A 27,977-nucleotide genomic window follows, 5' to 3' on the forward strand; every position below is an offset into this window, starting at 1 on the left:
CAGAATCGCAAACACTGGGGGAGGTGTTGCCTTACTGGTTAGACGAGATCTGAAACACTATTTTAAAGGAAGATCTGACAAGTCACAAATAGAAACAGTGACGATTGTAGCTGAAATGAATCGACAAAGAGTCGAAGTCACATCGGCATATAAAAGACCCCCAAATAACCTATTGGAAGAAGAAATCAACAACTTACTAGAGGGAACAAACCCGAAAATCTGCATCGGAGATTTTAATTGCAAATCTCCAGTATGGAACAGCAGGATGGAAAACAGAAATGGCAGAAAACTGAAAGATCTCGCTGAAAAACATGAAGCTATCGTTATTGGACCTGAAGAACCAACGTACCTAGCATTCGAAAATGGATTACCAGATATAATTGATATCGCAATTATGAAAAATATCACTAGAGAATTCTCGATAGAGACCTTGTGGGACGGAACCTCTAACCACAACCCCATCGAATTAACAATAGGAGATGGGCCAAGAAGAGAACTAATGCAAACAAGAGAATACACCGATTGGACGAAATATAGCCATCTGATACAATCGGAGGTAACAGAAATACCGACAATCAACACACCGGAAGACCTAGAAAGAGCAGTTGATAAACTAGAAAAGAATATAATAGATGCCTACAAAAAGAGCACAAAGAAAATAACGAGACCAGCACCGATACATCCACACGGTGATACACCAAGAGAAATCAAAGATCTCATCAGGGAAAATCGGAGACTAAGAAAAACATACAGGCTCAACAAAACAGATATGAATAAGAGAAATCTAAACCGACACAGCCAAGTTCTAAAAAATGCCCTGAAGGACATGAGAACAAATAGATGGAACAAAAGAGTTCGAGAACTAAATACTATTGATCATTCTGCATGGAAAATGCAAAAATGTCTGAGAAGAGAAAAGACTAAAATACCACCTCTCCACGGAGAAAGAGGAATGGCATATACGAATATCGATAAAGCAGAAGCACTGGCGGACTCGATAGAAAGAGAATCGAGAATAAATTACAGACCTGATGACGATAATGACGAGCTGGAAGATCTTGTAGAGAACAACGAAGAAGAAATGGACGAACCACCAGTAGATGACAAAATAGAAAAACCAACTTCTCCATTTGAAATAAAAGAGATAATCAGAAGCTTGAAAAATAGAAAAGCTCCCGGAAGTGATAAAATAACGAATGCTATGTTGAAGAAATTACCTAGAAAAGGTATAGCTGCTCTCACAAATATTGCAAACGGTATAATGAGGACTGAACACTATCCGGAAAAGTGGAAAACTGCAGAAGTCATAGTGTTCAACAAACCAGGCAAAGATAAGAAATTCCCCCAAAACTACAGGCCGATAAGTTTATTGTCCGCCCTAGGAAAAGTAGTAGAAAGGGTAATCGCTAGGAGGCTTACAGAAGAAACTGAAAATCTGAATCTCATTCCAGCAGAGCAATTCGGATTCAGAAGAGACCACTCAACTGAACAGCAATTACTGAGACTCACAGAATATATAACAGAAGGATTCCAAAATAAACAAGCAACGGGTCTTGTACTACTAGATGTCGCCAGAGCATTCGACAGAGTATGGCATGAAGGATTGATTTACAAAATGAGATATGCTGGATATTCAATGAAACTGTGCAAGTTGATTAGGAATTATTTGAGGAACAGAAGATTTTACGTGAAAGTGGAAGGAGAAAACTCCACAGCCAGATATATGGAAGCAGGGGTGCCTCAAGGGTCAGTACTTGGGCCGTTACTGTATAACATATATATTCACGATATACCAAAATCTCCAAGGACTATGCTGACACTATATGCCGACGACACAGGAATCGCAATGCGACATCGCAAGCCAGAAATTATAGAAGGAATGTTACAAGAAGCTATAGATGAAATAAATGACTGGTGTATTAAATGGAAAATAAAACTCAACGGACAAAAGAGCCAAGCGATATTACTGCAGAAGAGGAGACTAAGAACTACAACAAATCTAGAGGTAGATGGAGAAGAAATCGAATGGAAAAACGAAGCAAAATATTTAGGTATCACCCTAGACAAAGGTCTAACATGGAGAAGCCATATCAAACAAGCCGTTGACAAAACCAAGGCAGCGATGAATATGCTCTACCCGCTGATAGGTAGAAAGAGCCACATGTCAAATGAGACAAAATTGAAAATAATCAAAGCCGTTGCTAGACCGCAACTGACTTATGGATCAGGTGCTTGGGGATTCGCGGCAAAGAGCCATATACAAAGAATTCAGGCAACAGAAAACAAGCTACTACGATGTGCCATAGATGCGCCTTGGTTTGTCAGGAACAAACAGATATATCGAGATTTGAAGTGGGAAACCATCACCGAATTTATGAAGAGGAAAGCTGAAAAGTTATTCGAAACAGCGAAGGAACATCCAAACGAAGAACTCAGGAGACTAGTGGACTACGATCCGGAGGAAGACAGAAGAAGAATGAGAATTTACAAAAGGAGACCGAGAGATCAATTGAGGAGAGATTAAAATGAGTACGACAACTTATTAAAACTATACTAAGAAGAGATATCCGAAATGGACGAACATGAAAACCCTAGCACGACAATGTGCAAGAAGAAATCAACCGATTAAGGGATAAATGGTTTATAGGCAAATGCCCGGAACCAACAAAAAGCAGGTTAGGTTTAGTGGGTCGCGAACTCAGGAGAGTGAGTAACCCCACAGTGTTCCCTAGAAATGGGTTCCTCTGGGCGAGAGATAGAGCCCCGTGTTTTCACGGTCGCAGATTCCCCCTGCTATAACAAAAAAAAAATACCATTGTGATCGACGTTCCCTTGTATACAGACGTCCACATGAAAGATATGCTCAGTGCAATTTCCTGAATACTACTGGTTTCGGGGGAGGATCGATTATGGTATGTGGTGGAATATCTTTGACTGCTCGCACAGACCTAGTGGTCATTGATAATGGAGCTATGAATGCTGATAAGTATATAATGAACATTCTTGAAGAGCATGTAGTGCCATTTGCCCCATACATTGGTGAAAATTTCATTTTTATGGACGATAATGCCAGACCCCATCGTGCGCGCATCGTTCAGGAGTACCTTGAAGAGGTTGAAGTCTCTCGAATGGAATGGCCAGCAAGAAGTCCAGATCTCAATCCGATTGAGCAGGTTTGGGACAACCTCAATAGAAGGCTGAGAAGTTCAGAAAATCATCCAGCTACTCTTAATGACTTAGGAATCCAACTCGGAGAAATCTGGGAAGGATTAGATCAGAACATTTTAAGATCACTCATTTTGAGTATGAACATGAACCGTCGTTGCCGAGCTGTAATTAAGGCAAGGGGTGGAAATACCAAGTATTAAATCACTTATCAGCATTTCAGTATTTTGAAAATTGTTCATTTCTCTTTTTTCACATAAGATTCGGTGAAATCCTGAATTTTTCTTCCATTTAATGTGTCTTGTTTCGTTCAAAACCTTCCCGAGAGAACATGAAAATATAAAGTCAATGTAGAGTTAACTTTCATTAAAATTGAGATTTTCAGAATGTGCCTTAATTTTTTTGCGCAGTGTATTAGATGAGCTACATTCACCACTAGCCTATGGCCAACCACTCGTTAAATACACTGTATATCATCAAGGCAATTTTTCATAATATATTGTCACAGGAGTCATGTAAAATATTTTTAAATCGGACGCCATCAAATGATTTTTGGACTTATACCGAACAGACAAGATACAGAGTTGATATAAACGTAGTAATAACAAGTAACGGTGACAGCAGCGGAGATAAGTGGCCTCTGGTGAGAAACAGAATCGCAGTCTCACTTTCACCCACTGCTAAGCTGCCGTTTGTAGCTGAATTTAACGTTGTAAATTCAGCGTTAAACCACCATCAATACGTCAAGTAGAGCGAGTACCTACTTAAGCTCAAACAGCAGTACTCACTTCTCATTTGACTGCCGAAGAAGTAAGAGTCAACAGACAAGTTAGTCCACTGCCCGTTAACGTACCGTAAAATTATGTGAATTGTGAAAGTGACAGTTTTCCTCTGCATCATACCCTTTGGATTAATCGAAGAGTTTTTTTGCGAGATCCGCCTGGCTGATTATCTAACTTGTGGATTTGGGATCGACCACTGGAATTGCTATTTTGTGGAGGTAATTGATTTGTTTTCGATAGGACTAGAACGTCGGTTACGAGATAATTCGTGCTTGTTTTCCGGTATTACATGTGCTGGACTGATTGAAAATCGATTGCATGAATATCCTGTCAGAGGCAACTCTTATCATGTTGAACAAAAGTCTTCTCAACTGCAGGAGCTTCCAGCTTCGTCATCTTCTCTGTCTCACGGAATAATAGATTATATAAGTTTCCTAGACCTTGTTTTCCTCGAAATCAATGCATGTTCACAGAACTAAAAGTTGTTCAGTTTTTTTATTCAAAATTTATCTTTCAGAAGAGTAATCTATAGATAATATTTAGTCACAAAGTTCATTCAAACAAAGCTCCGTTTCATTTATATCAGTAAAGGTGTTGTGATTCATTCCAAAAAATTAATGATACAATAAAAAATTGCGCTTTATTTTAAAGTTTTTTGAAAAATTATTTTATGTCTAGAAAGCTATTGTTTAACGCATTTTCTTCAAGACAATGTTGCACAGAAATTGGTATTGGAAAAATAACAATGAACGTAACGTTTCAGATCCTATATCAGAGTGTTCGACAAAGATTCCTTATTCAGAATTTTTTTTTCATAATAATTTTCAAGGAGAATGAACCTTCCAATATATCATCTAACCAAGATTTTTCAGTCTTTTAATTTTATTTCAGTAGGAATTGTAAAAAGTCCTTCATCCATAAAACCACCTAATTTTTTCTTGACATGTTGCGATTCAGAAAAATACAATTAATTGCTTTTTTGCTTCACTGAAACAGATCACTTGCATTTGTGACTTATTCATTCAGAAGAGTCGATTAGTGAAGCATCAATATGATAGTATTTTTCACTAGATATCCAAATATGCTATCGGAAAAACTATCAAATATAGTCATGGAAAGTTTAACAAAAGTTTCATGTCAACTCTTAGTTTTCCTCAAAACAGCACAATATACTCGTAGAAATGTGGGGCTTTGAAATGAAAATGTGGAAAATGTGGAAAATCGCTTGGACCAGTCAATTTCTGATTCGGTGAGGAACAAATTTTCCACTTTTTGCATCCCCGTAACTGCGTAACACCCTAACAGGGGTTTTAGCACAACCCCTTGATTGTGAATAGGGATATAAGGTGCTGCGATACCTCATGTTGAAGATCTTATCGAGTACTATCTGATCCTGAAATTTTTCTTTAAAATTTGCATCGATAACGTAATGAAAATAGTAGAAAAGTACCTACCTACTTTTGTGGGTAGTTTATTAAATACTAGAAATCATTCACTTCCATGCAGTAATATGAGTTTTGCTGAAAAATTTCACGTAGGTATATTACTCAAGATTTCTGGAGTAATTTGACGGCATTCATTAATGATCAGAGTTCGCAAATCATCCAGTGACTCAGGCTGGGTAGCGTAAATCTTGGATTTCAGGTCACTCCATAGAAATAGTCCAGTGGATCAAGATCATGTGATCTGGGAGGCCACTCAATATGTCCCATTCTTCCAATTGAGGAGTGAGGAAAATTTCCATCTAAGAACTGACGCACCGTTTGAACAAAATGAAGTGGTGCGTCATCTTGTTGGAAAATGATCGTTTGATGGTCTTTTGCATTCTCCAATACCTGCACAAGGGCTGGATAAATAGCGTTCTCCAATAAATCTGGCCAGAAAGATTACCGACTATATGATTGCCATAAATACCTACCCAAACACCCTCACGAAATAATCTTTGATTTTCATCAGAGCAATACCGACAGTTATGCCGTTTTACAATGCCGTTAAGATAAAATGAACACCCGTACGAAAAACCGATATCGAACATGTAGTTTTCATTACCGTTAATATTTTCACTGACCACTTCATAGAGTTGGAGTCGGTGATTATACTCATTCAATTCCTGAACCAATCGTATCTTATAAGGATGGAATTTATGATGTTTAAGGATTCTCATAATTGTTGTTCGTGAAACACCAGATGCATCGGACAATTTCCTAGTACTAAAGGTCGGAGCCATTGCTACATGACCTAAGACAGCCTCGTCCCTCGCTTCGTCGAATGTGTTGTTGTCAAAAAAACTGTTGAGTTGAAAGCATAAAATTACCTCTACCTCTCGATAATAAATTAATTCTGAAATTTAATTTTCTTTAATCAGATAGTAAATTTCCAATTATTTTTTTTTCCAACAATCTCGAATTTGATTCATTCACAAATAATTAGATAAATGTTGGAAGAAAAAACATACACTTTCAACAAACATTGTCTTGTGACTTTCATTCAGTTCTTTTCACATATTTGCGATATAGAAAATGTTACTGGCTCCATGTTCTTTCTTGCGCAGTTCCAGAGATTCGTAGTGGAAACAAAATTTCCAGAAAAAAAATTTAACTGACCCAGCACTATTGTACAATAGTGTATAATAGTATGTGCCTGAATCTTACTCCACTTCATCGTTATTCAGATAGTAAAGTATATGGAGTTGTTGAAATGAATGTCACGAATGCCCAAGCTATGCGCTATGCACTACATACTCCAATCTCTTCAATTTGCCGCTCTTTGAAGTTCTAAATTTTACATCGCACTTTCTTGTTCAACCAACGGCTCAGGTAATTGACGTTGTCTCCGACAGTGACATGGCTCTACTCGTATTGGGCACGATGTCTTGGGAAATACTAGGTATGTGGTAGCTATTGATTTGAGTTTCCTGAAAGGACACATTTTGTTTCTGTTTAAAACCCACATTCTGATTTATCGCCCACAGTTGGAGGGTTAGTGGAAGACGACAAATATCATTGTGTTTGGGATCATTGAGCATTGAATGTCCTTCAATCAAATAGAGTGTTTGTACAGATTCAAAAGGGTATAAAACACTAATAATCTCAGAGATCTCTGCGATTCTTCTACGTGCACACAGCCCAATTTCTAATCAACAGTAATAATGCCAACAAGCTCGTGACCATCGAGGCAATGAAGGCTGGATTTAGAAGCTGCATTAAAAAAACAATACAGCATATTTCTGCACTACTCTTACAGGAAATTTCAGGAAAAGTTTACTCATGTCATAAAAGTCGTGAAGACAACTCACTCGATATATTGTTCCATACATAATACATAAGTTTCTTCTTAATGAATTTCACTTTTAATTGAATTGGGGCTTTACTACATACATAGAACCACGTTTCATTCATACTTGCACTCTATTTCTAACTCATCATGTCGAAGTGTTTTTCCGACGATAACTAGATACCAGGTTTGTAACTACCGAGAGTTCCATTAACTAGTAATAATACTGTTTACCCTTGCTGGAACCGATGCAATGTTGAATTCATCTTCTTCGAAAGCTGAGTCTGATGAAATGAACTCATTCCAGGTTCTTTTACCAACTGCTCAGATGTTTTCTTTCATAGATTATTCTACTTCTTGTCGTTATAACATTGCTTCCATCTTCCTAATTTTGCACTTAGGATACATCGTGCAGAACTTAGCGAATTGGATCCTTCACTTTCAACAAGGTTAATTCGTGGAAAATGTACTTTGGGTTTTCTACAAAGCAAATGGAAGCTCTTAATTACTGAGATGAATATTTTCGAATCCAGTTCCTCATTCGTATCACATTGCTCGACTTGAATGGGACCTAAGTATAGGTGGTCCCGAAGGGTTCTGCGAAAGTACACAAAAATATCGATTTGCGATTGAGCACAAAGTTGACATATACGTGTAGGTAAATCTGATGACAATGCAATAAAGGTTGATTCATTGCGCTCTTGCACATACAATCACGGTAGATAGAGGACGCCTATATTTCATAGATCTATCCCTCTTTATAACCAAGATACAGGGTGATTTATGAATTTTCTACATTTTTTGATTGATTATAACTTATAAACCTCCCCATACATGTTTGTAATATTTTATTAGTATGGTCTCTGTCAAAAGAGCAGTTCAAGTCAGCGAATATTTACCTACAGATTGCTCCATTTTATTGTTATTTCTGTGTAAATTGCATCAGAAGATAGAAAAATGATCATACTCTCGATGAAAAAATTATTATACTAGTTAAGAAAAATTCTAGTTTTTTGATTTTCTGTTTTGTTTAAACTTTGAAATGTATTGTTCTATTCAATTACTTCCAATATCTATACAGGGTGAGTCTTTGACTTTGACTCGAATATTTTAACAGTAAGTCAATAGAAACACTTTTTTCCTTTACCATTTTTTCCGAGTCGGCTTGAAATATAAAGTATGTTGAAAAACCATAAAAAATGTTACTTTTAGTTCCATCTCACAAACGGTTTTATCGAATGAAATGAATATCGGAATATAGTTCTTCATTAATTTGATGAATCTTTTTCGAACACAAGATATCACCCACGTAATAAAGTTTTCTCATTTTGACCTTTACGTACCATGAAAATATAAAGAAAAAAGAACTTAACTCTTGAAACTGAGTTGGACGCTATCTAAGGAATATTTAACCTTTTGTAAAATAAAAGCATTTTTCATATTTTCTCGTATAATTCGCCGTTTTCGAGTAATTCGATGTTCAAAAATATCTGTGGTATTCGGAAAATTGGGTACTTCGGTTGAATACAACTCTGTTGAAAGATAGATAGATGTGTAGTGTCATAGATTTAGCTTGTTTTTCTGAAGGGAATTTTGTTTCTCCAGGGGTGGTTTAGCTCATGATGAAAATTTAAAATGGCTATATCTTTTTATCAAGGTCAAATCAGAAAATAAGGTATGGAAAAAAAGCGTTTCTTTTGACCTCAAGAATTTACTTTTCGAAATATTTGTACCCTGTAAAATGAATAAATGTTGTGATTTTTTTTTTCAAGATACAACTTAATTAAATTTCGGATAATAATAATTTGTCCAAATTATGAATACGTATGTCCTATCATTTGTCAATTAGACTGGAATTTCCTTATAGGATAACAGAAATAGTGAATGATTTTACGGATTAAATCTGGAGGACACAATTTCAACTCATTATCGAACATCTAGATTTGACTCAAGTTAATGAAAAAGATATATTACATAATACCAAATTTAATTTGAGTAGTACATACTAATTTTTTTAGACCTTAGATTTTTTCAAGATCGAAACTAGAATAAGACTTTTTTTATTATTTTTATCCACCACCTAGAATAAAGAACATACGAACCAAATATTATAAAGATTATAAGTTAAAGAGAGAATTAATAAATCAACCTGTATCTTCGTAATGAGGAATTATAGACTCATAAAATTAGGGTCATTCAGAAGCAACTCAGCATCCACTTTCTAACCTGAGTGTTTCCACATTTCTCAATGAATCACCCTGTATAATGATGTCGAAGAACTGGCCTGATGATCTAGCCAGAGAATTCAAATATTCAAAATTATTCGGCTTAGGTACCTTTGAAAGGATATTTCTAGCCTTTTTATTCTTTTTTTACGCATAGTATTAACTTATAATAGAAACCTCCCCAAGTTTTAATTGTTTTTTAGTATTATCAATATCATATGAAAGCTTGGTAAAAAAATTTTACTCAATTTGTTTCGGTTAGAGTGTAGCGTCGTCTGGCTTTCTTTATTTTTTCGAGTTTGTATTTAGAGAACAAAGAGATTTTATTACTAATTATTCAAGTTGAGACCCTTCGAGCTTATTGATTCTCTTGAATTATCTATCGCTCACAGAGCTTGGCTCTTATAAGTCTTAAAAGCCACCGTTTTCTTTTACTTCTCTGAAAAAAGAAGCTCATTTCTGTGAGGAAATTGAGTGAATTAAAGTTTGTTTGTTGTGTTGTTACAATCCACCCTCAGTGATGAGAATTTTAATTCCTGTTGAACTGGGTTTATTCGATTGTAAGAATTTTTCAATTATATTTCGTTATTGTTCGCGAACAGTTTGTTCTCCTCGCATTTAGCTCGTCACTGTTCTGGTAATAAATGAAATTAATGCACCATGCTATATTCATCACACATGAGAAGCTCATCCATACGTTCTCTATTTTTCATTCCACTTAGTTTGTGCGAAAACGATATAATCATCCAGGACTCCAACCAGTAGCTACACATAGTAATTTGTGGGGAAATTGCTTCTTTGCCCTCTCTTTGTCAGGGTGATCAAAGATAACCTGCGCTTCGAAATTGAATTCGGTAACAAACTAGCTGTCATATTTCGCCTTTAATGTTGCCGGAAAATACCAGCAAAATTGAGGCCATCTAAATTGAGGTGTCAATTACGTCAGTTTTCGTACGCTGTGTAATTTTCCCCCCACATCCGAGGTTTTTCTGGATCGAAATAGGTGGCAAGGCGATGCGGCAATCTTCATCAGCTTGTTGATCAAGAGAATGCCAAACGTATTAGCATAATTGATCTTTTGGCTGTGCGAAAAGCTCATATTTAGATCATAAGTAACCAATCGCGACTGAATGGCGGTAAACATAAGATATACAGGGTGTCTGTAAACAAATGCATTATAAATGCGAAGGACTTAGGGAGATGATTTCTCGATGAAAATGAGCAGGGGTAGTTCTTATAAATTTTTTTCGAAATTTATCTACCTTCCGAGATACAGTCTTTGGAAGGCGATGACGAGTTGAGAGTTTTTTTACGGCTCATAAAACTATACATAATATGAAGCACTATGTAGATGTTACTCACACAGTTTTTTTATATCTCATAATTTTATTATTAGGGGTTGAAAATAACAACCCCTTATGATTTTCCTCCAAGAATTGTTTTCGTTGGATAGATTTTTCCTATTCGATTCTGGGGAAAAAAAGTCTGTTGAAAAATTTCGTACAATCGATACTTTTCTCGGAATAAAAAAAAACTTACAACCAGTTCTGATCACTCTTCATTCCATTTCATCGTATGAGTGTTCTATAGAATGAATATTCTAAGATATTGTATGTCTATGACAAGAGATGTTTTGTAAACTATTATTTTGCCTCTTTCTATCAATAATAAAACTATAAAATTGAGAAGCTCTATTCAACGTCTGATCTTTCACAAAATTCTATCCAAAAACAATATACTCTCTATACATTTCTATAACAACTCAAAGAAAGGATAACTTGGATCTTAAATTCAATAAAATCTATATTCAACAAGAGATGAAGATGAATCTTTTTGAAGGTTTAATTACTAATTTCCTGAGGAGTTTTTATAGCATGAAATCGGTGCTCCAATTTATTGAAGTAATGGAAAAAAAATCGAGTGATTTTCAAGAAGCTTTAACTGGAAAGAAAATAGTAATGCAGCAAATTGAAAGAAAGGAACTTATATCTCCACATGTCTAGTTTTTGGATCTGAACTGAAAATTTCACAGCATGTTTGAGTAATGTTGAGAATACCTTTGAAATAAGTTTTTTACTGAGGTATTGGTCCTCACATGAAATTGGTAATTTTGTCTTTGATTATTAATATCTAAGCCACAAACGGTCGTACAGTGAATTGAAGATGAGTTTTTGAAAGATAGAAAATTCTCTACGTCACATCAAAATTCGAAAGAACCTCTAATATAAAGTAGGCTTTTCAAGTTCCAATAAAGCCACATAAACCCTACGAAATTACAAACGGATCCATCTAGCCGTTTCCTTGTTTTGTTCAAATTTTCATTTTTGAACAAATTGAAAGATTTTTTCTCCTCAACAATGATAATCTTCGAAATTTTTTTATCTCGATTCGTATCATATTTCATTGCAGTTGGCGAAACCAAAAAAAAACTTGGTTCAATAATGAAAAATTTCCGTTTCCTCAATAATTCAATTTTAATTCGCGTTCGCTTGATTTTGCAATAGATTACCAAAGACCTTTTTTGTGCCTTTTTCAAATTCATGTGGAGAAAATTCTCTTGGAAAAACGATGACCGCACCTAGAAAATTGATTTCTGAAAAAAATTGAATATTGATGAAATGTTATCTGCTTCATCAGGTCAAATTAAAAAAAAAATTCAAGGTCGTAGAACGAAAAAACTGGAAAATTTCTTATCGGTGGTATTTCCAACATAAACCTCTGATGATAAAAAATTCGAAAGTTAAGATTTGAAAACTAGACACTTGCAAGTACGATTTTGCTAGAAGAGCATTTTGCTTCAAGTTAAAGTCTGTAAAATTATCCGAAAATTCCTTGCGTCTTACACTGGTGAATATTTTTCTGTAGTAGATGGCTGAATACTCAAAGGCACCTAATACAAACTGTATAGTTTAATTTCCCTGATATGCGAGTCTCTGTGGTCATTCGATGCAGTTAAAGTTTGAGAATGCATTGTAGAAATAAAAGATCTTTGAAGCCTTAATCAAATGATCCTGCCACTGCTTCCATCGATGTCATTAACTATTTACTTGATATTTCGTGAAACTTTAACTGCAAAGAATAGAATATATCTCACAAAGTTCTTGACTGTCTGGTTGAGATATCTTAAGAGGAAATTACGTCTGGCAGATCGAATGGGAATAAATGTCAGGAGCGTGACTTATAAGAGATCGGAATTCTTCTAAAATGCATTTTTATCGGTCCTGTTCGAATTTGCATTCCTTTATACATACATTTGCCTCGAATGATTCATGAAAAATTCATACACATTGAGTAGTACTGTATCTTACATAGTTACGTATAGAATGGCATTCATCGCATAAAAATTCACGAATTTACTTTCATGCTGAAGAATTATGAATGAATATTTCATTCGAGGATTATGTCATTCTACCGGACGAAGAACTCACATTTTCCATAAGCTTATTTATAGGTAGCTGAAAAAGTGTACTGAATTGGTCATTTCGTTGAACATACTGTGCAAATCAATTAAAATTTCACTGATTTATTCTACCTATCTTTCTATCTATCTATCTATCTATCGACTATAATCGCTAACTGCCATACAGTAGAAATAAAATAATAGTGTTTCTTTTTTATAACATTGAGGAAGGGATAGTTGATCCTTGATGGAAAGAATTGCAATAATTTCTTGATCCTTCAAAAGTAATAGTTGGGGAGCCGACGATGCTAAATCAAGAATAACTCGGGAGCCGTGGAGACATAGTAGATTTTGAGATTAGATGGTAGAAAGAAAAAAAAGGTTCTATAATGACTTTCAGCGGTGGGGAAAGCGTCTGCAGGGTCTCAAAAATGTACAAATAATCGTCAGGTGTACATACTCGAGCGTGTCAGATTGAGATACTGTGTGTATATGCCCTATATCTGTCTTACAATAAATTCATGTTAATTTGACAGTTTGCCTGGTGAGGCTCGCCGTACGGAAGAGTTGAAAATGGTGAAAAAAAATTTTTCTAGCTTGTCAGATTTTCAGAGGATATGTTAAGTGGACCCAAAGGAAGCTACTTTTCAAGAGACTGACAATTCGGACGTGACGCAAGTTCACAGCGGTCCTCTGAAAAGGCAGAAAAATCGTTACTTGTACATACTCAAGCGCAGATTTTTATACACATGGTTAAACTCAGTGTTGAAGACGTGTTAACCCATTAATTTGACACTAATTAGGGGGGGTTCCTAAATATCACAGTTTGAAGATGATAACATGGCATTTTTTTTTAATGTCTCCCTTCCTGTACCTATAATCGGTTCTGTATTCATTATGAAAGTTGTAGATGATTCTATACACCTTTTGTTTGAAGCAATTTTACATAGTCTCAACCGTTTTCGAGTTAGAGGGCGATAAAGGCGAGGAACTTACCACACATGCGAAAGGCCCAGTACAGGTCAATGTAGAAACCCAGTCTAAAGTACATACATCGCCATATATATTTCAGAAACGTTCAGACTTAGAAAAAATTGCTTCAGGCTAAATTTGTAGAAAATGTTATGCCCTATAACTATTATAAGGAGTGCGAAAGCAATTTGAAACCCAGGAGGGGAGAGCGGAGATAATTCAGACAAAAAATTTATGTGACCTTTATGGCCAATTTTTATTGTTTCGGCTTGCTGAAACTGTCAGATTATATTTTTTCCGTTATTCTTGAAACATTAGCTTCAAAATGAGAAAAAGCCACCACGCTCAAGAATGTACACGTGACGTTTTTATTGCAAGTTTGTCGCCCTCCACATATTTTCGTCAGGCTTGAATTGTCAGATTAAGGGAATATATACTTTTCAACATGTAATGAATATATATCTTAATCTAACGCTCGAGTAGAGTCATTCGGGACAACTGTGCGCACTTTTGCCTTTCAAGCCATACCCTGTTTCAAATGTTGAAGCTAGGAAAATTAAAACATATTCATAAGATAGAGAATTTTCTAATCTATAAGAAAACATCAAAAAACAAACAAATAAAAACGTTTTCTTTCCGCAAAAAAGAATTCAATAGAGAAAGTCGGAGTGCGTTCACATGCCCCGTATTGCGGGTAAGTGTGCGCACCCCCACGGGTTAAGTGAACGCAGTGCTTAGTGAACCACACAATCAAAACAAATTACAAAATAATGTCATCAAAATGTTACAATATTAGAGAAATGCTGTTTATTGTCAATACAGAAGCGCCTTTTTACAAGCAGTGCATTATTGTTCGTGCCACAATTCTTGGTGAACACAACACTTGATACATTCCCATATGATAATGCCCATATAATGATCTATGCGCACACTTACCCCCGCACACTTTCCCCAGTAAGCCAAAATTTGAATTGACGTTCTTATAGAGTAGAGCAGCTAAGAGAACCTAAAGTTTTTTATTATATATTTAGATCAATATGCCCATGATCGAATAAAATATAGTTTAACACTGAGGGTCTCGGAACTTGGACCTGGCAGAATATGCAGAGATGCTAAAAATTAAGAGGAAAACTAGTGAATTTGATTGATTGCAAATATAAAATTAAAGAAACGTGGCACGGCGCACTCCTATGAAAAACTAATTTGGCGATTCTGCGCCCTTGCTTCACCCAAATGAACCCCTCTTTCATACATTGCATAGTCGAGATATACGCTCTGCGCACACTTACCCACTGCGCTCAGCTACCCCGAATGACTCTACGTACATGATTGTTGTTTTTTACTATTTTGACAGTGACAGGCTGTACTAGACAATTCCCATTATATACAGGTCTAATTTTTGGTAGAGGTAAGAGTACCTCATGGTCCATGCTATCTCCCCCTATATTAATCTGACATGCGCGAGTATGTACAATGATTGTTTTTTTTTACTATTTTGACAGGCTGTCCTAGACAATTCCCATTATATACAGTTCTCATATTTGGTAGAGGTACTCTACAGGGTCCATGGTATCTCTCCTTATATGAGTCTGACAAGCTCGAGAAAATCCCGAATTTTCCTCTTGGGCCCCCAAACTATAACACGCGGGAAACGTACAGTAGAAATTGAATAAATTTGTGAAATTTCGATTGATTTAAACATCATTCTTGAAGGGAACAAAAACTTTGTTTGAAATTCAAATGTGAATATTTCGGAAAAGAATGGATTGAAAATTAATTGAATATGCTGAACTCATAATAGAGGTTCTTTTCGAAATGTAGGGGTTGGGGTTGTATCACTAAGGGTTGAAGCGAATAGGGTTTGAATTCCATCTCAGGAGTTGTCCGTCTGGCATCAAAAATCGATTTGTCCTAGCGTTTTTATATAGTTTGGTTCTGTCGACCTATAGAGCCGCTGATTCTTTTTCAATAGCCCATTCTGCACATTAAAATTGAACAATACAAATAGTGAAATGCAATAACCATCCAAAATTAAAATAATCAATCTCAAAACGAACCAATGATGAATACCGATCTGACCCAATCTGAAGAGTATAGCTCTGTTCGAAAACAATCAGAAACAAATTTCTCTTCTGCATGGTCATGAACACGAATCAATTGTGATGTGCATGTTGACTCGATTCTAAGAGAATCGACATATGGCTTCCTCAGACACCCGAGATATCTTTTCTAGGTGAATGTGAGACTTCATTTAATAATTTCATGCTCAGGGTACCGTTAAAAACGTTGCCGGAAGTTTTTATTGCTAGAGCCACAGTCTGAGATATCTTTGGACTGATAGACGCTTCAAGCCATCTGATTGTCAGTGCTTCATCATTGGCAATAACTATAAAAGTTATTAATGTATTTTCAAACTGGTTCTCGTTTGGATTCTTCGGAAAGTGAAAATTCGAAATCGAACTCATTGAGGACTTAGTGATGAGATCTAAAAAAATTCGAATCAAGCCAGAGTTCACCTCAAAAATCTCTCATCAGGAAGGATCTTTGAGATTGATTATTCATAATAAGTTCCCTGACTGTCTGAACTTCAGTTGTTGCCTCATATTGAATTCCCCCTGGTATTCCTATGAAGATAAACTTCGTAAATTGTTTTCGCATGGCTTTGACGCTATCAGGCAATCGACAGAATGGATTTGTCACACTGCATACCTGGATATATAATTTCCTGTTTTGTGTATACACGATACACACTCATCCTGTTTGTTTACGTGGAAATGCTCAATTTCTCACCTAGATGGGTTCGATCCGCTGATATAAAGTGTCAATTAGTGGCTGGAGAAGAAATTGCTTGGAATGAGCGATTAACCCTTCATGATTGCAAAGTGTTTCATAGCGGGATAGATGTATGAATGCTTGGACTACCTTTATTTTAACAACTCAAACTATTGAGAAGTTTGCTGCAATTTCCATTAATGATAGGCAATATGAATTCCGAAGGATTTCACCGAAGATGAATTGAAGCATACCGAAAACCGAGCTGTAACCAAACAAACTCGAAAATTTTTGGTTTGCCATTAGCCAATTTGATGAGAACTTTTGAATTGCAATAATCCCATGGTCTTGATCTCGATTTTTCGTGAAACATAAAAAACTCAATAAAATGCTACGGTTGTGCATTGTACTGTATCCAAAGGCAATGAGTACACATATTTTTGTGTATAATGGAAAATCATCAGTTGTTTATTAGATAATATTAAACGTACGCGAAAGTAAAGTAACTGGTTGTTCATATTATTTTTGGACTGGCTGTTCCCTGATCTGAAGAAAGGGAAAAGAAAGAAAATGAATTTGTTTCTTGTTTTTTGTTTTTTTGTTTTTTTTTAAGAAAATATAAGTTTTAATGAAAATATTGATGAGATACTGTTAATATTGTTGACCAGTAGATATTTCTTGTGAACTTTTTTTTTATTTTTCAACTGCTTTTTCTGGGTACAATGTTTGTTATTTGTTGTGGATACTGTAGTGGGCGTATGCCCGTTCGTATTCTTATGTATAAATAAATATTGCTTAATAAGGCAATAAGCCAGGTATTATTAGTGATTTTATAGAACGTCGACGTTCTTGATTTCATTTTCAAATGTTCCAACGTAAAATCATCCAAGAAAAATGAAATAATTCGCAGTGAAAAACAAACTGAATATTATTAGTTTTGACCCCACGTTTTCTGTAACCAATATTGATTAAGCGTGAGGAAGGGAAGAAAGATAACGAGAATTTTTTATGCTGGACGAATCGGAGCTTCGGAAATGAATTATTAGGTATTTAATCCCAAAAAAAACAGCGGAAAGAAAGCATAAAAAATTCGTCTGAATTCATATTCGATGCTTCGTTAGCTGCCAAAAGAAGCGTGAATCAAAAGTTTCTAGCCTGTGATTGGAATATCACTGAACCCTGAAATTAATTCGAAGAATTCTAATACGAATGTCACTCTCTTCGTAGAAAATGAATGCTCATCGAGTGAAGGGTTACCTCACTTTCGCTATTTTGAAATAATTTTTTTTTATACCTCCATAACTGAAATACGTACATATGTTAAAACAGTCATAGCTGCATACTATTACATACAGGGTGAGTCTTTGACTCGTACAAACATTTTAACAGTAGATTCTTGAGGTCAGAAGAAACATTTTTTCCTACACCATATTTTCCGATACGGCCCTGATAAAAAGATATAGCCATTATAAGTTTTCATAATGAGCTGTGTCACCTCTGAAAAAGCAAAATTACCTTCAGAATATCTAGCCAAATCTTTGACACTACACATTTGTGGATCTTTTAAACATAGTTGTATTCAGCCAATGTATCCAATTTTCAAATTTCACAGAAACTTTCTAATTTTTCAAATCACTCGAAAACGGCGCATTATACGAAAAACTATGCAGAATACTCTTATTTAACAAAACGTTCAATTATTCTTTAGATAGCGTCCAACTTAGTTTCAAATGTTGGGTTTTTTGTATATTTGGAATTTTTATGGTACGTATAATGGTCATAATGAGAATACTTGGACACGTGGATGATAATCTTTTATTCGAAAAAGATCCATCAAATGAAGGAAAAACCGTATTCCAAAATCCATTTCAATCGATAAAACCGTTTGTGAGATAGAACTGAAAATAACATTTTTTATGGTTTTTCCTGTATCTCTTAAACCGAGCCAATTCGGAGAAAACGGTGAAGGAAATAGTGTTTCTTTTGACCTCGAGAATTTTCTGTTCGAATATTTGTACGAGTCGAAGACTCATCCTGTATATTATTTTCTTCAAAGTTAATTTCCTTGGAACTTGGAAGTTTTGTAAAAGTGCTTTTTGTTGAATTCTCCAAAAATAGCAGTTTGCACATAATGCTCATTTTTATGTGTGTTTTTGTTAGGGAATCTTATCAACTGGATAATTTGTATTAAAATTGAATAGTAGGTATATTCTATTTTCAGTCATATGTATGAATGAGTGTATGTATGAATCAAGCTATGAAAAATTAGTTCTCCAAATTTTCAATAGTCTTATATAGGTTAATAAGGCAAAAAATTGTTTGCGAACAAAATTTTAGGGTTGTATTTTTTCACCCCTTGCAATTGTAGGGGAACACCAACAAAAAAATTTTATTTTATCTGATAGCTCTCATAGAATGATATGTCTGCTAATTTTCAGTATTCTGGTTTTCAAGAAACATTGCTTTGCTTGCTATCTTTAGGATGATGTATCTAAGCAGGGACAGTTAAAAAATATACAGGGTGTACCAAGTTCGATAGTTTTCATAATATTGAGAAAAACTGAAAAAAACGAAAGATATGCGTATTCACTATATGTTCGATATTCCTATTCTAAATATTTTAAGCACAAACCTTTTTCACATTTTTGAAGTCAAATAATGTGGGAATATTGAACATTTTCTGAATTTCGAAAAACTTGCACAGGGTGTTGGGTGTTCCAAATGCTATGTCAAAAATGGGGATTAAGATTTGCCTATAACGTTCGTTTTTCAAATTAGAACCCTAACTTTTTATGATTGCGTTGGATTCGGCGAAGAAAAATAATGACAGTGTTCTAATATGTCAATGCTCTAAAAATGAATAATTTCCGAGTTATTCAGGAATTTCTGAATTGATGTCGTACGTAGAGTAAAATTAATAAAAATCTACTAGATATTCATTTTGTGGAATCTTAAAGTCATTGTGATAACTGATTATTAGATCTGTCACCTGTGAATTATTGGAAAAATGTATCTTCTATGACCATGGATTATTGATATGAAACAGATTTCATTAATTTTACTCTACGTACGTACGTAACTGAAAGTGCTTAGGCTTCAAGAATATCTTAGCTCAGTAGATAATATCGAACAATATCATAATCATATCATAGTTCTCTAATAGGCGCTCGAACTTGGTACACCCTGTATACCATTTTTCTTGACAAGAACGCACCCTTTAAATTTTTCTATTATATGTTTCTTGTACAATTTAGATGCAGTTAGTAGTATCATAAATCGAACTTCTCTTCCTGACTTCTATAAAGAATTCATCCCATCTATAAAATTCATCCAATTATTTCTGTTGCACTTTGACAAAGTAGACGAAGCAGGATCTACTGACTACAGAATCCGTTTTTAACAGATATCAAGACTGAATGAAATCACATCGAACACACTATCGAGTTCACTGAATTTTTTCTTTAGCTACGTTATAACCAGTTTGCAATGTCGACTTGAATTCAGATATGTTGTTTCCTGTTAAGGCGTTCGCCTTTTACTTTCGTTTGTAATCTTGATATGAAATATTAGGAAGAGTTTATGTAATAACTTGAATTGTTACAAAGCTTGCGATTCAGGTATACTCAAACAATTCATTAGTTTTTTCCAAATATTCAAGTTTATGATGATAAAAATTAATTGACTATAGGGAGTGGAAAAAACTCTCTTGTTTCATTTCTTGACACAGAACTAGGTTTGAAATGTTAGGAGGAACTATGTAATCATTCGATTTTTTACAGAGCTTTCATGCGATTGAGATGTTCTTAAAAATTAATTAGTTTTTTCCACATACTCAAGTTTATGACGATAAAACTAAATTGACTGTGGGTAGAAAAAAAACTGTCTCATTTCTTTTCCTGACACAATTCGTGTATTTTGCGTTTAGGTGACACTTTGTGGTTACGCTGTGATGTTTGCTATACTTTTTTATAAAAATTCATCAGAGATTCCCACTGCCAGTTACATATTTCTGGAAATCATCAAACTTTTCGTGCCGCTCGATAGATAACATTCTTTTGGGACCCAAGGAACTCTAAGCTATGCTGTCACATCAAATACTTCAAATAATCGCTTGAGAATAAAGAAGGTAGATATATATGGACTCTCCTAGAAATCCCAAGACCTTTTCATGTCAATCCAGGGGCATATTTTATAGTTTCAAACTTACTTCATGTGAAGAATATATGGAATGTTTGGAAATTATTCGACAACTCTAGGAAAATTTATATTCACAGGAACGCCTGAAGCTCGGGGTTGTCTATTTGAAGTCCTGTTGGAGGAGAATCTGAGGAAAGAATATTGATATGTGTGAGAGTTTGGATCAAAGAAAAAAGAAAGTTTTTTCGTGATATTCTTATTTTCAGTTTAATCTTCACCTTGAAAATTATTGTTGCACTGGTATTTTTTAATCCATATCTTCTTCTTTACCTCTTGCTTACTTTTCCTGAAATATTTGTTTTCTTTATCATTTATTTTCCCAGTAAACGTAGATACGTGGAAAACACGTTGCATATTAAAAAAAATTTACTATTATTTATCGTTGAATGAACGGCAATACGTTTCATCCTAGTTTCATAGCAACGTTGCCATCTCACATTGATTATTATAGTAGTTGGAGAGCCGACGATGCTAAATCGGGATTTACTCGAGCGTCGTGGAGACCTAGTGGATTTTGAAGATTAGATGGTAGAAAGAAAAAAAGGTTTTATGATGAATGCATTTTCAGCATATACGGTACTGTATATGCCCTACGCGTCTCTGATGAGAAGTTCATGCCATCTAACAGTTTATGTGGTGGGGCTGGCCGTACAGAAGTGTTCAAAATGGTAAGAAAAACAGTTTTTTCGAGCTTGTCAGATTTTTAGACGATATATTAATTGGACCCAAAGGAAGCTACTTTTCGAGAGACTGAAAATTCGGACGTCAGGTCATAGCGGTCCATGAAAATGCAAAAAAACTCGTTACTTGTACATATTCGAGCGTATCAAATTTCAATACAGATGGTTAATCTCGGTGTAGCAGACGTGTTGACCCATTAATCTGACACAAATCAGGAGGGGTTTTCTTAATCTAACATTTTGAAGATGATAACTAGGCGTTTTATTCAAATATCACCTTCCAGTACCTACCTCTAATTGTTTCTGTATTCATTATGAAAGTTGTAGATAATAAAATTCTATAACACTTTTGCCTGAAGCAATTTTGAATACTCTTAACCGTTTTCGAGCTAGAGGGTGATGAGGGCGAGAAGCTTGCAAAAGAGCAAGATCAATGTAGAATCCCAGTCTGATGTACATTTATCGCCACATATCTCAAAAACGTTTGAACATCGAAAAAATGGCTTGGGACGAAATTTGTGGAAAATTTTATGCTCTACAACTTTATGGAGAATGCGAAAACGGTTTGAAGCCCTGGTAAGGAGATAACTCAAAAAAATATTGATTTTTGTGTACTTTATGGCCTATTTTCATTGTTTCGGTTTACTGAAACTGTAAGATTATATTTTTTCCGTTATTCTTGAAACATTAGCTTCAAATTAAGAAAGAAGCCACCGCGCTCGAGAATGTACACGTGACTTTTTTTGTGCAAGTTTGGCGCCCTCCCATACATTTTCGGCACGCTTAAATGTCAAAAAAGGATTATATAATTTTCAACGTGTACTTAAACACATTTTTCTTAATCTGACACGCTCGAGTATGTACAATGATCGTTGTTTTTCACTATTCGGACAAGCTGTCCTAGACAATTCCCCCTATATACGGGTCTAATTTTTTTGGAGGTACTCTACAGGGTCCAAGGTATGGATATTGACAATAAATTATGACTTCCATCCATACTTTCTAGAAAACACAAACACCTTTACCAAGCCAGGACTCGAACTTCATATTCAAAGCTGATGTTTCACTCCTTAAGGGGAATTAATACCTCAAGAATCTCCATTCAAAATCGGCATTTACTAGTTCCTAATTTACGCTTTCAATTTCTTACGTGAAGCCTTGATTTTTTTTTAAATTGAAGTTAAAGGAAAAGGACGTCTTGATGTCACCCCGTCTCTTTTTTTTTAATTTAGTTATTTTTTTATGAGAAAAAAGAAACTTGAATTTTAGTTTCGACATACATATTTCGATAAAAATAACGACGGGGTGACATCGCCGATTCAATTGTTTATATATTGCAAAGATTTTTATAGCGATATATGCCAAAATTACGCTGAAATTCAGGAATAACTGAACTATTCAATATTCCTAATATTACCTCTCCCGTGGTAATTTCTATTTTTTGACTATATAAGTACGTAATTCAGGCTACTGCTCAAAGATGTGACACCTTTTCGTATTTGGGATAGCATCTGTAAAGCAACCAATGTCGATCGTCTTGATCTCGAATCGAATGTTCTACTTCCCCTTAATGGATACTTATACCTACGTTTTAAAAGGACGATAAAGCACGTTTCTTATTAGTGGTCTGATTATTAAACCGTTTTAGGATAGTTTCATATATTCCTCACTGATTTAATGTTTATCACTTGTTATTGTTTAGTAGTCCTAATAAGCTCATTGCTTATTACTTCGATCAAGTACGGTGAGAAACGGTTTCTTATTAGTAATAACGGGTTGTTTAATATTTTCCTATTCAACATGATGTAATGTTTCTCACTCCTTATTGAATATAGGATGTGAAAGGTGAAAGCACGATGAGTACACGTTTCTTATTGGTGGCTATAGTAACGAGTTGGATCATATGAGTTGATTATAGGTGATATCAACGTGTGGTTGAATTTAGGTTAGGAAAAACATAATTTAATTAGACAAACTACACGAGGAACCCTGCACTTTCAAACGTATCAAGAAAAAGTTCTTCAAAATGCCATGTGATGCTAATTAGTTATTCAGAAAATAGGTTTCTGTAATCTTGGAAAGCTCACCCCTCATACTGACTATAGAGTGAAATCTCGTTGATTTTTTTGAAGAATAGGATTACCTCAACAGAAAAAGAGGGGCAAAAGAAAGCACAGGGAAAGGAGTTAATAGATCTCATTAATATAAAAGTGGCAAATTGCTTTCACAATAAATAAAAAGTATTATATTATAATCATTGTTGCTCAGTCATTTCTATTTGGGTTTCATCATCTAACACTATCTCTTCTACCTGCTCAACCTTGTGAGTTGGCAGATCGACACAAGGATCCCTAGGCTTCTCGAAGACTGTATAGGGAACCATCGTACTAGGAATAGGCCAGACTTCATCCTGATAGGAATCGGCCACCACAGGACATCCATCAATATTGATATAATCCTCCAGGTCCTTCAGGAACCTGGTCTGCACCAAAAACTGCAGTAGATTGATCTCTGGATAGTACGCTTTCAGCACCTCCTCGTAGAAACTGCTGTCGAAACTAACGCTGGAAGGTTCCGTCGGTTTTCTCAGGTCCAATGAATCTTCGTCGTCCTCGTTCTTCGTCTTCATCTCCCTTATTTCCCTGCATAACTGATAAACCTTCTGGACGCAATTGAATATGTACCTTCCTGATTTTTCCATGTCGCAGTCCGGATCGATCTTCTCGAGTAGTGTGGCTGGTTTACCTGGTATATCCATCCATTCCCTGACGAAACGCTGGTTGATGTGGTTGACCACGAGAACTAGCTTCGTCTTGGATAACTTGTTGTGCACGTCGTCATCCATCAGTAGGTGGAAGTGTTTCATTATGCTATCCTCGGATCCTTCCAGCATGTGGACGAAATATTTCTTGTAGTGCAGGAATATACCTAGAAATCATGTACAGGGTGTAAAAGTGCAACAAAGCATCCCCGTCGTGATCAATGAAAAAGCGGCTTTCTACTGGACAAGGGATGTTAAAAAATTTTATGGCCCATCGCGCGAAGGACAAGGCTTGATGTTTTATCTGTATTTTTCTGAGGAGAAAGTTCAAAGGAAACAACAATTTCCTTGAAGTAATAAATTCAATATTTTGATAGAAGTTTATGATTACCTTTACCATACTTATAATTTGTGATCAAATTTATGGTGGTTTATCGCAGATAGACCAGAAAATCAGCAAAAACGCCCCCAGATGTTTCATCAAAATATTTCTCAGTAAACTGCACATAGTCAAATAATTTTGAAAGACTTCAACAAACACCAGAAATTTTTGTAGTAAAGGTAAAGATTAGTTGAAATTCCTGCTTTTTTCTGATATTCCTTAGCTATGGCAGCGCGTCTCTTGTTATACTCATTTTTTCTGCAGATATCATTTTCCTCATTTCTACTCTCCATAGAAATATGAAACTAATAAGAATGAAAAGATACCAAGATAATGGCGATTAAACGTTTCAGAAGAGCTCTCCTTCTTGCTGGATAAATATCATTATCTACAGGGTGAGTCTTTGTCTCATTCAAATATTTTAATCATTATTTATTTTAGATTTTTGAGGTCAAAATAAACTCTTTTTCTTCATACTATTTTTTCCGATTCGGCCCTGATAAAGAGATATAGCCATTTTAAATTTTCATAATGAGCTATGCCAGCCCTGGAAAAACAAAATTACCTTCAGAATAACCAGCTAAATCTATATCTAACACTAGACATCTGTGGATTTTTTAAAAAGCATTAGGTCAAAGCGTCCAATTTTTCCAATTTCACAGATATTTTTCATTTTTGAACATCAAATTAATCGAAAACGGCGCATTATACGAGAAAATATGAAGAATCAGATATTCATTAGATAGCGTTCAACTTAGTTTCAAGAGTTGGGTTCTTTGAAGTTTTGGTATTTTTGTGGTACGTAATGGTAATTATGAGAAAACTGGGTGATATGTTGTGTTTGAAAAGATCATCAAATGAATGAAAAACTATATTTTCGAAATTAATTTCATACGATAAAACCGTTTGTGAGATAGAACCAAAGAGTAACCAACTCTTTGATAGAACTGAAAACAAAATTTTTTTATGGTTCCTCAACAGCTTGTATCTTTTGAACCGATCCGATTCCGAAAAAATAGTAAACGAAAAAAGTGTTTCTTTTGACCTCAATGATCAGTGTTAAAATATTTGTACGAGTCAAGGACGAAGTCAAACACTCGATTGGCCATGAAATAATGTTCTTATATAAGTTTTTGCAACTAGAAAGATTGGCAGTAATTAAATATACTTAATGTCATTACGATTTTGCCACATATTGATAATAATTATTATTACAAAAATGCAATAAGTTATTGAAAAAGAGAGAATACAAGTATTAGGAGCTGTTTAGAATTGAGGGCCTCTTATTCAAATATTAACCCTGATATTTTAATATCTACAATATATAAGATAGTATCGAGTTTATTTCATGTATTCTCTGCATCAAAACGACTTATATTTTACCCGAATGTTTCCACAATCAGAAAGACTGTGAATAAAGAGGATGACCAAGAATTTTTTTTTATTGGGAGACCCAAAGTATTAAAATTTTCAAAATAGACAGCCTTAAATATGAGGCAGTTGTCTTGTCAATTGTTTATGTAAAATTATAGGATTGATGTGGCCAATACTTAATGAAAATCCATATGAACTTAAAACAGATTATACGATTAATATATAATCTGTTTCAACTCCCTTCAATTCTTTTGATTTCCATTAATCCAAAAAGATTTTTGTTGAAGAATTCAACATTTTTGTAATTATCTATTTATTCCTTCGAGAAATGTCCATTTCCTTCCACTGCATCAGATGCATATCATCTTTGGGTTGGTTATTTTTAATTCAACAACTGATATAACGTCTTCAACTTTTAGTCAAAGAAGATAACGAACATTAAATCTTCTCATACTTATACAGGCTGTCCCAGCACTAGTGAATCAAACGTCACACCACGATAGAGTAGACCAAATACTATTGAATGACACCAATATTACTTCAGCGAAAATGTACCGTTTCCGAAATAATCAGAATTTTATGAAAATACCTAAGGTTTCCCATCTTCGAACTATTTTTTTCAATCACAGGACCAGTTTGTGACAAAGGATAGCGATTTTAAATCATATTAATCCTATATTATTATTTTATCACACCTAATTAAAATTATTCCAAGTAGTTAATCGAAAACCCAAGTAAATGTAAATTAAAACATTTGTTTTTTCTACATAATTTTTATTACTCAGAATAAACCCCCTCTATAGGGGTGATAATACGGGCGAAAAACGCTGTCCCTATTCACAAATTGGCCCTGTGATTAGAAAAATAGACCGAAAATTGGCAATTTCAGGTTAGGTTAGGTTTTTTTGGAAACGGTACATTTTCGTTCAACTAGTGTTGGTGTCATTCGATAGTATTTGATCTACTCTACCGTGGTCCCGTGGTGTGACGTTTGATTCGCTAGTTTTGGGACACCCTGTATATTAATCGGAAGGAGGTCATTTCCCCTCCTCAATAAAGCTAGATCTGATGTAAAACCCAAAAATATTTTGAAAAGCGTCATAACCTCATATTTTCTTACTAATGAGTATGGAATGTATCAAAAGTTCATAATCAACCAAGTGCTTTTATAAATGAAATGGAGTATAGGTGCGCTGTTCTGAGGTTAGTTAATAGGCTCGAAGCTACTGTTCTCATATATTGCAATCGATTATTTCGAAGTATCTGTGGAATATTTATGTAGGGCCTCTATAAATCATTTATTAAGAGTTTCATAGCAGTTCATACTAATAAATATCGTGGAATTGCGAATTGAGAATATTTCGACGCTCACTGAGCTATTTCAATCATCCATAAAAACCCTGTTTTAGATGAAATTTAATTATTAACTATTTTTCCCTAATTTATTCAAATTTCCATGAAAACAGTGATGTTTCCTGACTGAATCATATTCTTTTTTCGGAATTTTTTTTTGTAAAACCTAGTTGTTTCTTTGATTCTTCAAAACAGCAAAAATACATTTTGAATTGATTTCTTCCAACTAATTAGGATGCTAAGCTTACCAGTTAACGGTTCATCGTTATAACCACTGTTGATCTCATTGATGACTTCCCTGAAAACATCAGAAATTCCATCTGGACCGTCACTTTCGAAGGAGTGCTCCCCAAGGTAAATTATCCTATTGACGTAGATATTTTTTTTCGCTTGCTCCAAGTTCTCGCAGAGAATATCGAGCAGAGATTCTCTCTGAGGTTCCGGAACTCCTATGAGAGTTTGGCTTTTCTTTCTGGTGGTTTTTTTCCCCCCGTAAACGCGGTTCGCCATCTCGAAAATGGGGTAACATCAAATTAGTTGAAAAAGGATATGAGTGAAGTTTAATCGATGAGTTGTAGTCATGGAAATTTGTCAGAAATGTAAACAAGACACAGATACGAACTGGCGCGTTCAGGAAAAAT

General features: G+C 35.0%; 3 protein-coding genes across 4 annotated transcripts in view; 2 read left to right on the top strand and 1 right to left on the bottom strand.

The window, feature by feature from the left end:
• Window positions 1–27,977, top strand: part of LOC123316271 (synaptotagmin-15-like) — a 153,408-nt gene that overhangs the window by 32,955 nt on the left and 92,476 nt on the right. The window lies entirely within an intron of this gene.
• Window positions 3,716–27,977, top strand: part of LOC123316268 — a 34,131-nt gene continuing 9,869 nt past the window's right edge. The window contains exon 1 of the mRNA XM_044902244.1: window positions 3,716–4,165. The gene's annotated coding sequence lies outside the window, so the exon portion shown is untranslated. The remainder of the gene's footprint in view (window positions 4,166–27,977) is intronic.
• LOC123316272 lies at window positions 23,647–27,942 on the bottom strand. Its single transcript, XM_044902250.1, has 2 exons — window positions 27,585–27,942; window positions 23,647–24,394 (listed from the first exon to the last, which is right to left on the bottom strand). Exons 1-2 carry the CDS (start codon window positions 27,844–27,846, stop codon window positions 23,721–23,723), a joined length of 936 nt encoding a protein of 311 aa, XP_044758185.1. The 5' UTR covers window positions 27,847–27,942; the 3' UTR covers window positions 23,647–23,720.

The sequence above is a fragment of the Coccinella septempunctata genome, chromosome 7 (assembly GCF_907165205.1).
Source record: "Coccinella septempunctata chromosome 7, icCocSept1.1, whole genome shotgun sequence".
In the NCBI taxonomy this organism is placed as follows: Eukaryota; Metazoa; Arthropoda; class Insecta; order Coleoptera; family Coccinellidae; genus Coccinella; species Coccinella septempunctata.